The sequence below is a fragment of the Corylus avellana genome, chromosome 2 (genome assembly GCF_965113065.1).
Source record: "Corylus avellana chromosome 2, dhCorAvel1.hap1.2, whole genome shotgun sequence".
Classification (NCBI taxonomy): domain Eukaryota; kingdom Viridiplantae; phylum Streptophyta; class Magnoliopsida; order Fagales; family Betulaceae; genus Corylus; species Corylus avellana.
The window spans coordinates 23,352,770-23,367,994 of NC_142491.1; the positions used below are offsets into that span (position 1 = coordinate 23,352,770).

The following is a 15,225-nucleotide window of genomic DNA, read 5'->3' on the forward strand; positions in this document are numbered from 1 at the left end:
ACTTTTTGTGGAAGCAAATTATTGGTAAATCTAAGCAACTAAATAAATTAGGTGTTATTTCGTCCTGTCCACCCATATACTTCAAATGATATAGACCTACAATAGCACTAAACTTACTGTGTGTCGTGGGCACTTCATATAGTGACTTATCGTATCTTTTAACAAAGGAAAAATTACACTTTAGTTCTTTCAAAGTTTCACCTGATTTACAATTTGGCCTTCAATGTATATTTTTTTATCCTCCTAAAGTTGATATGACTTTTAAAATTACCATTGAATCAAAATCTTGTACTGATTAATCTCATATTCAATGGCAATTTTAAAAGGTATGTCAACTTTAGGAGAATAGAAATAAGTTAAAAGAATGGTATGTAACATTACTCCATTGGTGTACACAAGAACTAATTTTACATTTTTTTTTTATATATTAAAAGAAGTATGTGAGAAGCCCATGCTATTACTAAAGAACATTAAACAATTTATTAGAGTGTAAAAAATTTCATATGTGCCTCTAAAGGCATGACACAATGAGATAGCAGTACCTTAGTTCGACAATAAATTAATTGAAGAAATTTATCTCTCTTTGTTTTCTCATAATAGTTGATTTTTTTTGGGTTAATTAATATTTTACTATTTGGTTGTTTTTAAGAGAAAAACCTGAGAAAAACTTCGATATATATATTTATTTATTTATTGTTTCATAAAAATGACGCATGCATTTCTTCTGACCAAGTTTGGAAGAAAATTCTCTCCCTTTCCTTAATCTTTATTTTGCCAAAAACTCCCCGAAAACCACCGAGAACACTCAAAATTCTCCAAATAATTGCAATTCTTGAAGACCCAAGGGATACCCACCCAAGTCCAAGGCAAGCTAAAAAATTATACTAAAATCTTTCCTTTGATTTTCGTTTTCTATTAGGGTTAGAAAATTTGGTGTTTTTGAAAGCCTTGAACTTTCCATCAAATCCACACTGCAAGTAAATTTGGATGTTGAGCCGTGTGTTGTAGTTATAGTGAGATTGAAACCCACCCATCATCCATTACACTCAAAAATTTTCATAAACACCAAGTGTTTGATAAAATACCTTTTATCATTTGTGTTATCTACCCCATCCATTTGCTTGGAAGAAAAGCTGAAGGTACCTTTAGTTGCTTAACTTGCTTCTTTTCTGCCCTAAATCCCAAGGGATGTGGATGTGGATGTGCAATGAAATGTGACAGGAACTACAACATAAAGCCCAATTAGGGGGTTTGACTATCATTAGAAGTCATTTTGTAGTGATGGGTAGTTTTATGAAGCACCATCTCTTGACACCAGTAAGCCATTTGAGGATCTATACTGCTGAATTGTAGGACCTTCCTGGTCATATCGGAAAGGAGGCTTCATTCCCTGCTTCCAATATTCAACAGGGGGTAGCCTTGCTATAATTGTTCCATTAATGTATTTATCTCCTGGTAAGTACAGTGCGTTAGTCTAATTCAAAAAATTAAAAAAAAAAAAAAAAAACAAATAAAAATTATCCTACCTCCATACTCCTTGTTAATGGGATCTACGTAAAAATCTGGAACCACAGAAGTAACTCCAGGTAAACCTGTTTGAAACAAAATGGGAAAGTGAGCACCAGTACTACCACATGCCATTTTTAATTGTGATGTCAACACAAACAGTTACCCTCATATTTGTTTGCTTCTTCTTCTGAAATGGCAGCCTAAAAGCCCTCATATCTTGTTGTACTACAAGCATATATTCTCTTTTTTGCCTCCTCCACACTGAATCATAATATAGGTATAAGAACAACAACAACAACAACAACAACAAATAATGCTCCAAACATCATAGGTATTTTGATGTACAAATCAGAAAAATGTCAGCTTCGACATAAAGCCATTCATTAAAACATGAATAACAAAAACATTATTGATTATTACACCGTGTGTTATTATAAGAACAATCTACAAATATGTACTTTACAAGTGATGTAGAGAAGAGCATAAACTATCCTATTCAAAAATTCTTTAGTTCCAATTACTTAGAACCTACTCAAATCATATGTAGAGGTAATTGTAATCTCATACATCTTGCTGTTCTCTATGTACTACTCATTACAGATAGTCAATGGTACACCTCAAATTATGGAAACGAAAGTGATCATGTTGTAGCCAATCATCTCTAGCCACAAAATAGGGGGGTTCAAAGGGTGAGGAACAGTAGTGCGAAATTTCAAATCACCTACAGGCCAAGTGATTAGCGCATCTCAGTGCTAAGCCTTACAAGTATATACATACATATGACCATCATATATTTATGTCACAAACAACAAAAATGATCATTTGCGAACTCAGGAAGACAAAAGACAACCTTCTGAATAGTCCCCAGTTCAGCTATTCGGTTAATTGGGGTAATTCTCTAGGAGAACATAACAAAGAAAACAGAAAGCAACATGGGAACAAAGATTATCTTCTCTACACTGACCATTCTCATAAACCCCAAGAAAATGAAATCCCTTTTAAGTTCCCACTGTTTGGGATCCAAGAAAACAGAATTCCACTCATCTGACCAGACACCAATGTTAGGTTTCATTAGAGTAAGTCCTCGATTTAGATGAGACACAAAATCGAGAACAAGTTAAATAACATAGAACTACAATATTTCATCTATCTTCTTCTCTCTTCATAAATTACACAGCAACCAAACAATGGAGTTTTCAAAAATCTTCTGAGCATAAAACTTAGCTACGGCTCACAATTTATACAACAAAAAACAAATAAACAGATAAATATTTATGTAAGCTCAAGCCCTTGCAAAACAATCAGCCCATTATTTCTAAGTCAACCTATTCCAAATTATTTCATTCTTTGACCTCCAAATCAAACGATCAAGCTTTATTCCACAGTTATTCAAAATTCATAAAACAGAAATAGAAATCCCAAAATTCTCTCTTTGACATGAGGAAAAGGAAATATTTCAACTTTTGTTTTGACACAGGAAACACAGAAGAAGAAAAAAATGAAATACAATCATTCCAAATTTTTTTTCCAACTTTATGCAAACTGAACATGGGATAAGAAAATCACTCAAAAGTCAAAACCCTTCGTGCACAAAACACAACAAACTCAAACAACATTAACATCTCATTCATCATATTCTTTACCTTTTCCCCCCAATTTCCAGAGACACCAAACAGAGGTTAAGAGCGAGGAGTGAGTGTGTGTCCGATAGAGAGAGACCTGATATTGAGGCCCTTAGCACAGGTCTCCTCGTAGGTCTGGACCATTTGCTCGGGGGTGCGCTTGTTGTCTTCAGGGAAGGACATAACGATTACCCAGTCATTATAATCGCAACCTTCGTGCAGCATGGTGTCCTGGTGGTACGAGAAGAGCGCGACGGTCGTCAATCTGAACGGCCGGGATTGGACAAGGAGAGCCCAGGGGTGCGACGGCGTGGACTGGACGTGAGGCCCTGGGGAAGCGGAGTGGAGATTGCAGGGATTGCAGGAACTGCAGACAGAGAGCAGTGCGGTGGAGGGTGGAGAGGGAGGTTAGAGTTCGGCGGAGACGGAGAGAGTACAGCGCCATAGCCGGTGACACGTACAACGGGGGCTTAGGGTTCTGGGGGTTTTGGGGGAGGAATCTGGCTTCTGTGAGCACATGTTCTGTTAAAACATTGAAGGGTTCAGATGTTTTGTTATATAAATTGAAGGGTCCAGATTTTTTTTTTTAATTGAAACGTTGTCGTTTTTTTTAACCCTGAGGCAAACGTTTGCAGTTGTTTAATGGAATCAAGATCCACGTCAACTTACAAATTACAATTCCATCAGATCAAATTAAAATTGAGAAACATCATTAGATGACAACAATTAACATCCCAATCTAAACAAATGGCTAATCCAACTTAATTATGTTATTTTTACCTTGGCATGAGCAATATGTAGATACCCATTTGGTTTCCGATGAAAGTGTTGGGGAGATAAACGGTTTGAGAGTTTTTATCAAGGGTACAATAATATACAGATTTGAACACTATTTTAGTCCAAAAGTCTATGAATTTGGGTCCACTTAAGTATATTAACTACTCTATTTTTTTTTTAAATACTTTCTCAACGTGGGATTTAACACTCACAAGTGTATTCACAATAGAAAACAGGTTAAAACAAGGCCAAAGAATACAAGACAACGCATATATTCTAATTAGAAACTAATTAGTAAACATCATTAGATGACAACAATTAACATCCCGATCTAAACAAATGGCTAATCCAACTTAATTATGTTAAGTACCTTGGCATGAGCAATACGTAGATACCCATTTGGTTTCGATGAATGTGTTGGGGAGATAAACAATAAACGATTTGACAGTTTTTACTAAGAATACAATAAAATATATATTTGAACACTATTTTAGCCCAAAAGCCTAAGGGCTTAGGTCCACTTAAGTATATTAACTACTCTATTTTTTTTTAATATTTTCTCAACGTAGGATTTAATACTCACAAGTGTATTCACAATAGAAAGCGGGTCCAAGACGACACATATATCCTATAAGATTGTTAAAGTAACTTCAAGACCATGCTACTTCAACGTCTAGACCTGGGTCCTAAATAAAAATTTACATACCCTTTAAACTACTACCAAATTGACAATTTTCTTTTCTAAATTTTAATTGAAATAATGTCCACAAAAATTAGGGGTGCAAAGGCAGTTACGGTTAGCGGTTAGTGACAATAACCGCTAACCGTAACCGCCTTAGCGGTTAATAGATTTCACTAACCGCAACCGCCTAACCGCTTTTTTAAAATTGGGCTTTTTGGGCTTTTTTTTACCCTCATTTTTTTTTTCTTGTATTTTTAATATCTTCTTGAGCCCAATTGCTATAAAAAGAGCCCATATTGAAAAATAAAAAATATTTGACTCAAAATTTACATTTACTTGTACTTAAAAAAAATTTCCTTAAATATTAAATCATAACAGGTTAACTTAAACTTAAAAAAAAAAAAAAAAAATAAAAAAAAAAAAACATAACATACAAAAAAAAGTTCAGATTTCAGACAACTGTCACAACATATAAAAAAATATATAAAAAAAGTTCAACATAAAGCATATAAAATAAGTTCAAAAAATGGTTAAATTTCTTTTTCTAAAAAATGTTCAAAAAATACATTAATACTTCAATTGTGATTATAAGTAACACATTGTTGAATCTAATGTCAATTACTTAATTTGATATTATATAATTATATAGTCTCATTAAATTATATCATATGATTAATTATTTAAATTCTTATCATATTTACTTATAATCTTTTTTCTTTGAATTGAACTTAATATCTAATGGTAAATGGTAATGTTCAAACTCCTAAATCCTAAATTCTTAAAGTATCTAATAATGCTTTAATTAAATTGTAGACTTGTAGTTATAAGTAATATATTGTTTAATTCAATTGAATCAATTGTGATTATCATTGTACATGAATCATATGATTAACTTGTAAACTTATGACTTATGAGTTATGTCATATTATATATGTATTATTTATTATTATATAATCATATGATTTAATGATCAAGTCATCATGTGATATAATCATATCAATTATAGTGATAATATATAAATTACTAAAATTATAATGATAATACATTAATACTTAAATTGTGTTTATAAGTAATACATTGGTTATTGTTTAATTCAACGTCAATTACTTAATTTGATATTATACGAATCATATCATCATTGTACATTAATAATATGATTTACTTGAAGTCTTAAATAAAGTATTTGAATTGTCATTGAATCATATGATTAAGTATTGATATTATACATTTATATTATTCATATACATATGTAAACTTATATAGACTTATAACATGTATAGACTTATAAGTTTATAACATACATTGGAAATAAGTCTCTAGATATTTAATTGTTGTATTAGTATGAATTGGTATACTTATGAGTTATGTCATATTATATATGTATAATTTGTTATTATATAATCAAATGATTTAATGATCAATCTCATGTGATATAATCATATAAATTATAGAGATAATATATTAATACTCAAATTGTGATTTAATTATTTTTTTTAAAAAATTGTGATTTAATGATCAAGTGATTATATGATATAATCATATAAATTATAGTAATAATATATTAATACTCAAATTGTGATTTAATTATTTTTTTAAAAAAAATTGTGATTTAATGATCAAGTGATTATATGATATAATCATATAAATTATAGTGATAGTATATTAATACTCAAATTGTGATTTAATTATCAAGTGATTATGTTATACGTATAAATATTTTTATAATTATAATTATAAAAATATATTATATAAAAAGGCGGTTAGCGGTTAGCGGTTACGGTTAGTAGACCCAATAACCGCTAACCGCTAACCGCTAGACGGTTATAGCGGTTAGGCGGTTAGCGGTTAAAGCGGTTAGGCGGTTGGCGGTTATAGCGGTTAGCGGTTAGCGGGCGGTTAAAAACCGCCGCCTTTGCACCCCTAACAAAAATGCCAAAAAAAAAAAAAAAAAAAATTCAAAAACTGGGTGTAGAAATTTAAAGTATAATCGTTGCTTTGGTGCTTTGATGTCACAGTTTAATTTTGCCTTTATATTTTCCTCAATAATTCATAATATTTCCAACAATATTGGTTGAGTGGAAATAAATGAAACTCACTTTATTGCCGCTACTTATACTTGGAAAACAGATTTTTCCAATTACACATGCAGTAGAACTATTAATACAAGACTCATGGAGCAAAAGGCTTTTGATTGTTGCAGTCCAGGTTGTTACCGTAGCCGAGTCCCATGATGTCACAATACTTCTTATAGAACCCGATCCTATTCTCCACGCTATCATCACGGCCATGCCCGCATTCGATCCCACCGTTGATAATGTTGGTGATGACACCATAGCCTGGGACCCGATTGGCTGACCTGTCCTCAGCGGATGGGATCCATCTACCCACGATGACATCGTGGCTTGATGGCTTGTTTGCTTGTGGGGTCATCCAAAACCAGATGGCTGTCTTGAATGATATTACGGGGTTTGTGGCTACCAGATCCGGATTGTTTATCAAGTCCGCTCCAATTGCTTTACCCGCTGCAACATAGTTGTAGTTGCTGATCAAGTCAGAAAGCAATACTCAAAAGTCAGCACCGACATAGTATGATGAATGTAAGGATACATAGAGTGATACTAAAAAGAAGACTGTCAAATTTTAAGCTCTTGAAATCTTTTTTTTTTTTTTTTTTTTTTTTGACATGTCTCGACAATGAGAGAAAAATGGGAAATGGGTGATTCGAATTAGTAATTTCCGTTTTATGAAGCATGTGATTCCCAGTCCATTGAGCTACCTATTAAAAACTTAAAAATCTTGCATTTAAATGGAGACCTTGTGGAAAATCCTTAAGATAATCTCATGATTCTTTCAAATATATTCATACAGACAAAAGTCTAAATATGATACTCTTATTCCACTACAATATATCTCACTATGTTGGCTTGCATTATCAATCGACCATTGCATTCCTTATTTATATATACGATATTTGACAATTTTTGTTATTACAGTTAAACTTAAAACGAAATTAGCGGGTTAAGGTTGAGAGATTTGACCTATTTAGTTAAATTGATTGAATTAAAATTAACCTCAGCATATGAATTGATTGAATTCGATACACGAACACAAATTACAATCCTAATATATAGGCCCACCTAAAGAGAGCATCTAGAACAATTGCATGTAAACTAAATAGCTATATATATTTCATTTGAAATGAGTATGGGTTGTTAATTATTGCAACTATATATATATATATATATATATATATATATATATATAGGCATAGTATTCGCAAGAGACGTACTGCGTGAGTTGGATGGGTCCTCGGCCATAATATAGTTTGCCAGGAGGGCATGGGCCCTTGTTTACGTCACAATAGGCTTTCCTTTCTTTCTCCCTTATAAAGCAATATCCCCATGCATATGGACCATCTTCTGCTTCTGGCCACCCTCCTACACAAAATTAGATTCTAGTATTAACTAATCAATCACTGAGAATCAACAATAATGCTTCATGGTTCTCAATTATTATTATTACTTTTATAATCGGAATATCCAAGGCTTCTCCTCGATTAAATTTTCAGGATACTGTATAAAGTACTCCCTTTACACGGGTTGGGTAAAGTTTAAATTTTTGCCCACAAACGTGGCTCCAAATAATTATTTGAGGCCTCATAGATTCATATTTGTGTAGTAACCCCAGACCCATTCGAATAAAAGGCCCACAATTACCAAGGCCGCGAGAAGCCCAAATAGGGCCTACTGTCAGTCTTTCACTCCAGGTGCAAGAGAGAAGGTCTCTACCCTTTCTCCTTTATATATGTTTCTCAAATCCCATACTATATATACAACACAAGACTTCTCCTACTTGGAGGAGCTCTCTCTTCATATCTCTTCCTCCCCACAAGATTAAGACATTGACTTAGGCGTTGGGGTGTCTTCGATGGAGGGACTGAAGGCCTACTGATGATCCTCTCTTGGTTTTTCACTCGAGGAATAACCCAGTCCGTACGTGACAAATTTTGGACGTAATCGGGCTTAAGAAATCAAACTTTAAACCTTATGTTTTATGCTTATGAATTATTGTTCATATTAATTATACACTAAAACCAATCAAATTACTAACCTGTAGTCTCATGAGAGGTTTGAGCCAAGAAAGCTGCAAGCTCCCTCTTACGGGTGTTAACATCACCCGTCGTGCCAAAGCCGCCGAAAGATCGGGCAGCAGTGATGAAAGCATCGTAGGTGTAGAACCCTCTGCCGGAACAGCGCCCATCATTGCGATGTTTAAGCAATTGGTTGAAGAGAGAGAGGCCAAGGAGGCTGCCGACACTGCCGCCGGCCGGCGTTGGGGTTGGTTGGGAAGGTGTGGTTGATGGCCTACACTGGCTCTGGCAACCAGCACCACAGTAAGCAGGTTTGGTGCCACACCACCCATGTTGGCTACAACATAATCCGTTTGGACAAAGGCCATTCCTAGCTTGTCTTCCACATTGTTCTGCCGAGGTTCCTAGCAAGAAAGCTAAGGACAAGACAATCAAAGTGTATGAGTTCATTTCCGCGTGAGAGTATGCATGTGATGGGGTTTTTTGGGTTAATAGATGAGACTCAAATGTAAACGTATAGGGTGTTGTTCTTGTCCTTTTCGATTTTTCTTGAGTAAAGTTCTAAAGATTCACATGGGCTGCCTGACTTCTCCAAAGGACTACATTTGACTGTATGTCCTGTTTTGTGGACGACAGCTGGAAAGATATGCAAAAGATATGGCATTTACTGTATGATATTGACTAATTTACTCGTTATTTTTCAGAACAGATAAGCCGGGTTTGAGTAAGAGTCGGTTGGGGTTTGCGATTTTAAAAAGTGTGATTTAAAAATTATTTTTGTAAAATGTATGATTTGAAAATGTGATTTTTAAACATTCAATTAAGTATGGTTTGGCCTTGAAAATCATAATTTAGCTTTTAAAATTGTGCATTTAAAAAAAAACCACTCCATCAGCGTGTTCATCACTGCTATTGTCGTCATAAGGCTGGGGTTGGTTGATTGGTGCTGGGTGTGGATGATGGACAGCTCTCACACGGATTCCATCGTCTTCCAGGGCGTCTCTGTCCCATGGAGGTTCATTGAACCTGGTTTGCAAACGTTCCACAGCCTCTTGTTGTTGTTGGATGGTCTGTTGAAGCGTCTGAATTTCGGCTCTCCAAGGAGCCTCCCTGTCAGGAGCTACGTCGTTAAGGGGGTTGTCACCATTGCGTTGGCTGGCCATGACCAGAATAATGCCTACTTTGATACCAACTGACGTAGCGGAAGATTTGGTAAGAAAATAATTAAATATATTTATTTATTTATTAATTTAAAATTTTAAAATAAATGGTGATTCAAAGTAATACTAGAGTAAAGATTTTGACTTTAAATTTCATGTTCATTATTCACCTTCTAATATTTCAATTAAATATTTCACTTGTTGGGTTTTGCCCATTAAGGTAGAGTTTGAGTCCACACATGAGGGACTGAGAGCGTGTAAAGTGTTAGAATATAAATTAAACAATTAAATAAATCTCTTTTTATCAGCATAAACTTAACATCCAATCATAATTTTCACTGTTATGTCAATCACATGAGAATATGTTTAGCATTTCTCATCAAAATTTGATAGTAAAAAAATACCAGTTAAACTAATGTACACACATCTATCGACTATATATCGTAGGTGAGTTCCCTTGCATTGTATGTTGACTATTTTTCACCAATCCAGTTCCACCGTCAAATTTCTCAAATTTTAAGCTCTCGAAATCTTGCATTTAAACGGATACCTTCTGGGAAATGCCCTAAAGATAATCTTATCATTCTTCTAGTCGTTCAATATATATATATAATTGCAACTTGGTAATGAGTTGTTAGCTGCTGTCTGATTTAACAGCATGGATCGGGCTTCCATGCTGTTAACATAAAAACAGCACAATCGATCTGCAGTTAAAAAATGGGTGGTCAGGAATTAAAAATGGCAAGATTTACTCAAAAGATGTAAACGCCGTTTGTGACCTTCTTTGGCTACGTTCACCGGATGAAAAAACGTTTCTTTGAGAAAAAATTACCACACGCTGGCTTCTTTCTTCTTTCCCACTAGCCACTAAGCAACATAGATTTGTAATTCTCTAAACTTGCGCTCGGGCCTGGATCTAGTGTTGCTGCTTAGACTCACATTGTGTAAGCTTTGAGACTCACACTAAGCTTCGATTCCATGCAGTGGCGGATCCAGGAGTTCATTCTACCGGGGGCGTCAATAAAATAATAAAATATAATGATAAATATATTTTTTTTTCTTTTTATATATTATATTTTTATTATAATATGATAAATACAATAAAAAAAAATTTATACCACAATATATGCATCACAAAAAGCATATTTATATGCTAAATTGATATATTAGTTACCATGTAGGCACTAGTACAAAAGTAAAGGAAAATACAAAATACAAAGTGCTTAAAATTGCATTTTATGTGGTCTTAGAGAAACAAAATCATCAAGTATTAAATCTGAATCGAAGCTTTCAGCAATTCCCCTTTTAATGTAGACAAGTAAATTATCTTTAAGAAATTCATCTTTCATTTTGTTACGAAGTATTGTTTTAATAATTGTTTACTTCTCATACTCTAATGATGTTATAATAAAATTATTAGTATATTCCGATAGCTATTAGCCTAAAATGAATTAATAAAAAGAACAAATTTAAGATTGGCAATAATCTTCTGAAACTCGTTGATGCTTGATAAAATCCCAAACTACTATATAAAACACACCAAACAAAAAAAAAATAATAACAATATTGTTTTAGAATAAGATAAACAAAATGATGAAAATAAGAGATATATCTCAATTAAGAAGATTAAATTATAACCAAGACAAATTAAGGGCGCAGTCATAATCAAGACAAATTAAGGCGTTAATGGCTTTAATTATAAACTTTACTCTCAACTTACTCGGTTGGGTACTTGGATTATGACAAGAAAATGCCATATATTGATAAATAAACATTAAATTTCTTGACTTTTTTTTTTTTTTTTTTTTTAATGTGAAACCGAAACAGCTGGAGGAGTTTTTTTACTTTTTTTTTTGAAAAAAAAAACAAAATTTTGTTACCTGGGGCGGTAAACAATTCAGCCAGAAAAATATATTTTTTTAAAAAATTAATTTTTTTTACCAGGGGCAACCGCCCCCAGGTCGCCCCCACTTCTCTTCGCCACTGATTCCATGCCTTTTTTTTTTTTTTTTTTTTTTTGGGTCTTTGCTTTGAGACTCAGAGTAATTTTTTCTAGGTCTAGGCGGGGTCCGGGCGGGACCCGGGTGAGTCACAGTGGGGTCCTTGCGGGACTCGGTTAGGACACCTCTTAAACCTGGTCATGACGTTTTCTTAATTTAGAGTTTAATATAATTTAATGAATATATATATATAATGTTTTCTTGTGAGAACATGCCTAATAAAGCGGAAGTCTTTAGTTCTAATCTCTCTTCCCCTTATTGTGCGGACATCTAAAAAAAAAAAAAAAAAAAAAAATTTTCCAAAAAATTTTTTTTCAGGAAAATATTTTCTGACAAAAAGCATTTACATCGAAACAAACGAGCCTAAGCTTTGATTCCATGGATTTTTTTTTTGGGGTCTTTGCTAGACCGACCTCTGTAATCGAGTTGCCCACTCCAGTTTTTTGTAAGGACCATATATCGCTTACTATTGAGGCAAGTGCATAAGCTCAGAGTTTTTGGAAGAAATTGAATGCTCTCAGATCTTTGCAGGACATCACTTTGAGTTCTAAGGAGTTTGTGAAGAATGGAGATGCATGCACGAATACTTGTTACTAAGTGGGAAAGAAGAAGGAAGCCAGCGTCTGGTAATTTTTTTCTCAAAGACCTTTTTTCAGCCAGTTAACATAGACAAAGAAGGATACAAACGGCGTTTGTGTCTCTTGAGTAAACTTGCCTTATTAAATCCTGACCACCCATTTTTTAACCGCAGATTGTGCACAGCATGGAAGCCAGATCCATATCAAGTGTCGGATTAGATTATGTCGAAATATGAGTATAAGACTATATATATAGATTAATTATAACTTGACCCATTTATTTAAACGGATCGAACCCCTCACTCTTATTTCGCTAATTTCATGTTAGGTTGGTGTCAGAATTCATGAATCGTAACTAACTAATTCGCCAGAGACAAGAGTGCGTGAGTTGAATCGGTCAGAGGGCATGGGCCTTTGTCACAATAAGGTTTACTTTCTTTCTCTTTTATAAAGCAATATCCCCATTCATATGGGTGCCATCTTGTGCTTCTGGCCAGCCTCCTACACAAAGGCCATTTCCTAGCTTGTCTTCCACATTGTTCTGGCGAGGTTAATTCGTAGAAAGCTAAGGAAAAAGACAACGAATTAAGGTGTACGAATACTTCATTTCTGTAAGATGTGATGTGTTTTTTTGGGTACATATAGGGTGTTGTTCTGGTCCTTTTCGATTTTCCTTGATTAAATTTTATTCACATGGGCTGCTTGACTTCCCCAAGGACATGTCATTTTCTTGTCGGTTTTGTGGAAGACAAGTGCAAAAGAGGCAATATATTTCCAGAGAGATTATATTTTCCACACTCAACTTCCAATTTTGGAGTTCCATTATGCGCTAATCTGTTTGAATGCTGGACATCACATCAATACAATTGATCTGTAAGCTGCACCTCCAAAATTCAAGTTTATTAAAACTCTTGACTTCTTTATTCAGCAGTAATATTGTAGAAACTTTCTCATTGTACAAGAAAATCTCTCCAATTACATAGGGTTTATTGTCTCCTTATTATACTTTTTTGAACCTTTATTTGCCTTGGAGTCATAGCAGCTAAGTAGCTTAGGCAAAAGGCCTCTGACTGTTACAGTCTAAGTTGTCCCCGTAGCTTACTCCCAATATGTCACAGTACCTTTTGTAGAACCCGATCCTGTTAGCCACTCTACTATCAGCACCACGCCCACATTCCAACCCACCGTTGATTATGTTGGTGATCACTCCATAGCCCGAAACCCGACCAGCTGACCTGTCCGCAGCGGACGGTGTCCATTTTCCGATGATGACATCATGGCTAGACGGCTTGTTTCCCTGTGGGGTCATCCAAAACCATATGGCTGTCTTGAATGATATTGTTGCATCGGTGGCTACCAGATCTGGATTGCTTATGAGATCAACTCCAATGGCTTTGCCTGCTTGCCCGTAGTTGTAGTTGCTGTCAAAGTCACCCAATAAACAATCAAAGTTGTCAGAAGTCTGTGGGGTCAAAGTCTATGATATTATAGCTTGGGTTGTTAAACAAATTCAATACGAAATTAACGAATTAAAATTAATGGGTTGGACCCGTTTAATTAAATATGTCAGGTTAGGATTGACTTATACAGCCTTATACGAATGTTTTGACACAATCTGAATCTGACACATGATATTAAGGGTAGCAATTGTTGACATAAAATACAAACCCGACATAAGCCAAATACAAAATTATCGAGTTAAGGTTAGGAGATTTGACTCATTTAATTAAATCGATAGAGTTATGATTAAATTATATAGTCTTGTATGATTGTATCAATACTTCGACGCGATCTAAACCCAATAAACATACACATATCGTCACCCTTAATTATATGTTTAATTCAGAGACTTACTGAGTGAGTTGAATCGGTCCCCTTCCATAGTATTGTTTGCCAGCAGCGCACGACCATTGACCGGACGGCGTACAGTAGGCTTGCTTGTTGGTTTCCGTAACAAAGCAATAACCCCATGCATATGGGCCATCTGGTGCACTTGCCCATCCTCCTACACAAAATACAATTTTAATCATCTTTTGCAATTAAATTGAACAAATTAATCCAACAAACAACAACATAAAAAGCAAATTAAATTGCTTACTCACCTGTGGTCTCATGAGAGGTTTGAGCCAAGAAAGCTGCAATCTCCCTTTTACGTGCAATAGCATCACCATTTGTGCCAAAGCCACCAAAAGATCGTGCAGCAGCGATGAAAGCATTGTATAGGTAGAATCCGTTGCTTTTACATCGCCCATCGTTTCGATATTTGAGCAGCTGGTCGAAAAGAGGGCCACTGATGATGGTGCCGACATCGCCGCCGCTCTGTGTCGGGGACGGAGTCGGGTTGGAGGTTGTACACTGGCTCTGGCAGCCAGTCTCACAGTAGGTATTTGAGCTGCCACACCAGCCAAATTTGCTACAACATAGCCTATTTGGACATACAGCTCCACCGGCCTGACTTCCACATTGTTCTGCTGAGGAGGTTCCAAGCAAGAAAGCTAAGGAGAGAATTAAGGTATAGGCCTTCATTTTTTTGTCTTTGAGGATGCGTATGGTTTGTAGAAGAGAATGGTGGGTATATATAGCCTTATTTTATATCTTCATTTCGAGGATAAGGAGAATTTTTTGTTTTGAGAAGAAAAAACAAAAGGGACATTCACTTTCAACTGATGACCATCAAGAGTGATATCTTCATTTCGAGGATAAGGAGAATTTTTGACGTTTTGATAATATTAATTCCAGCTTCCAAGTGACACGCAGCTCAGAAGTCTTCATGATTTTCAACCACTTTCACAATACTAGTCTTAGGG

At 34.9% G+C, this 15,225-nt stretch overlaps 2 protein-coding genes and 1 long non-coding RNA gene across 3 annotated transcripts; all 3 read right to left on the reverse strand.

Moving 5' to 3' along the window:
• Positions 1-930: 930 nt before the first annotated feature.
• LOC132190837 (uncharacterized) lies at positions 931-3,639 on the reverse strand. Its single transcript, XR_009441175.2, has 4 exons — positions 3,153-3,639; positions 1,673-1,770; positions 1,527-1,592; positions 931-1,452 (listed from the first exon to the last, which is right to left on the reverse strand). It is a non-coding gene; the product is annotated as an uncharacterized LOC132190837 (long non-coding RNA).
• Positions 3,640-6,605: 2,966 nt separating this feature from the next.
• Positions 6,606-9,131, reverse strand: LOC132190830 (endochitinase-like). The gene is made up of 3 exons (XM_088513878.1): positions 8,701-9,131; positions 7,880-8,027; positions 6,606-7,132 (listed from the first exon to the last, which is right to left on the reverse strand). Exons 1-3 carry the CDS (start codon positions 9,128-9,130, stop codon positions 6,760-6,762), a joined length of 951 nt encoding a protein of 316 aa, XP_088370004.1. The 5' UTR covers position 9,131; the 3' UTR covers positions 6,606-6,759.
• A 4,159-nt stretch (positions 9,132-13,290) lies between these two features.
• LOC132190820 (endochitinase) lies at positions 13,291-14,967 on the reverse strand. Its single transcript, XM_059605861.2, has 3 exons — positions 14,521-14,967; positions 14,273-14,423; positions 13,291-13,839 (listed from the first exon to the last, which is right to left on the reverse strand). Exons 1-3 carry the CDS (start codon positions 14,942-14,944, stop codon positions 13,470-13,472), a joined length of 945 nt encoding a protein of 314 aa, XP_059461844.2. The 5' UTR covers positions 14,945-14,967; the 3' UTR covers positions 13,291-13,469.
• Positions 14,968-15,225: the final 258 nt, after the last annotated feature.

Excerpts from the sequence above, each read along its gene's own strand:
- LOC132190830 (XM_088513878.1), bottom strand. The coding sequence starts at position 9,130 with ATGAACTCATACACTTTGATTGTCTTGTCCTTAGCTTTCTTGCTAGGA. Across the intron at positions 8,028-8,700 it reads AACCTCTCATGAGACTACAG|GAGGGTGGCCAGAAGCAGAA; the intron begins GTTAGTAATTTG and ends AATTTTGTGTAG. Across the intron at positions 7,133-7,879 it reads GGACCCATCCAACTCACGCA|CAACTACAACTATGTTGCAG; the intron begins GTACGTCTCTTG and ends TGACTTGATCAG.
- LOC132190820 (XM_059605861.2), bottom strand. The coding sequence starts at position 14,944 with ATGAAGGCCTATACCTTAATTCTCTCCTTAGCTTTCTTGCTTGGAACC. Across the intron at positions 14,424-14,520 it reads AACCTCTCATGAGACCACAG|GAGGATGGGCAAGTGCACCA; the intron begins GTGAGTAAGCAA and ends TATTTTGTGTAG. Across the intron at positions 13,840-14,272 it reads GGACCGATTCAACTCACTCA|CAACTACAACTACGGGCAAG; the intron begins GTAAGTCTCTGA and ends TGACTTTGACAG.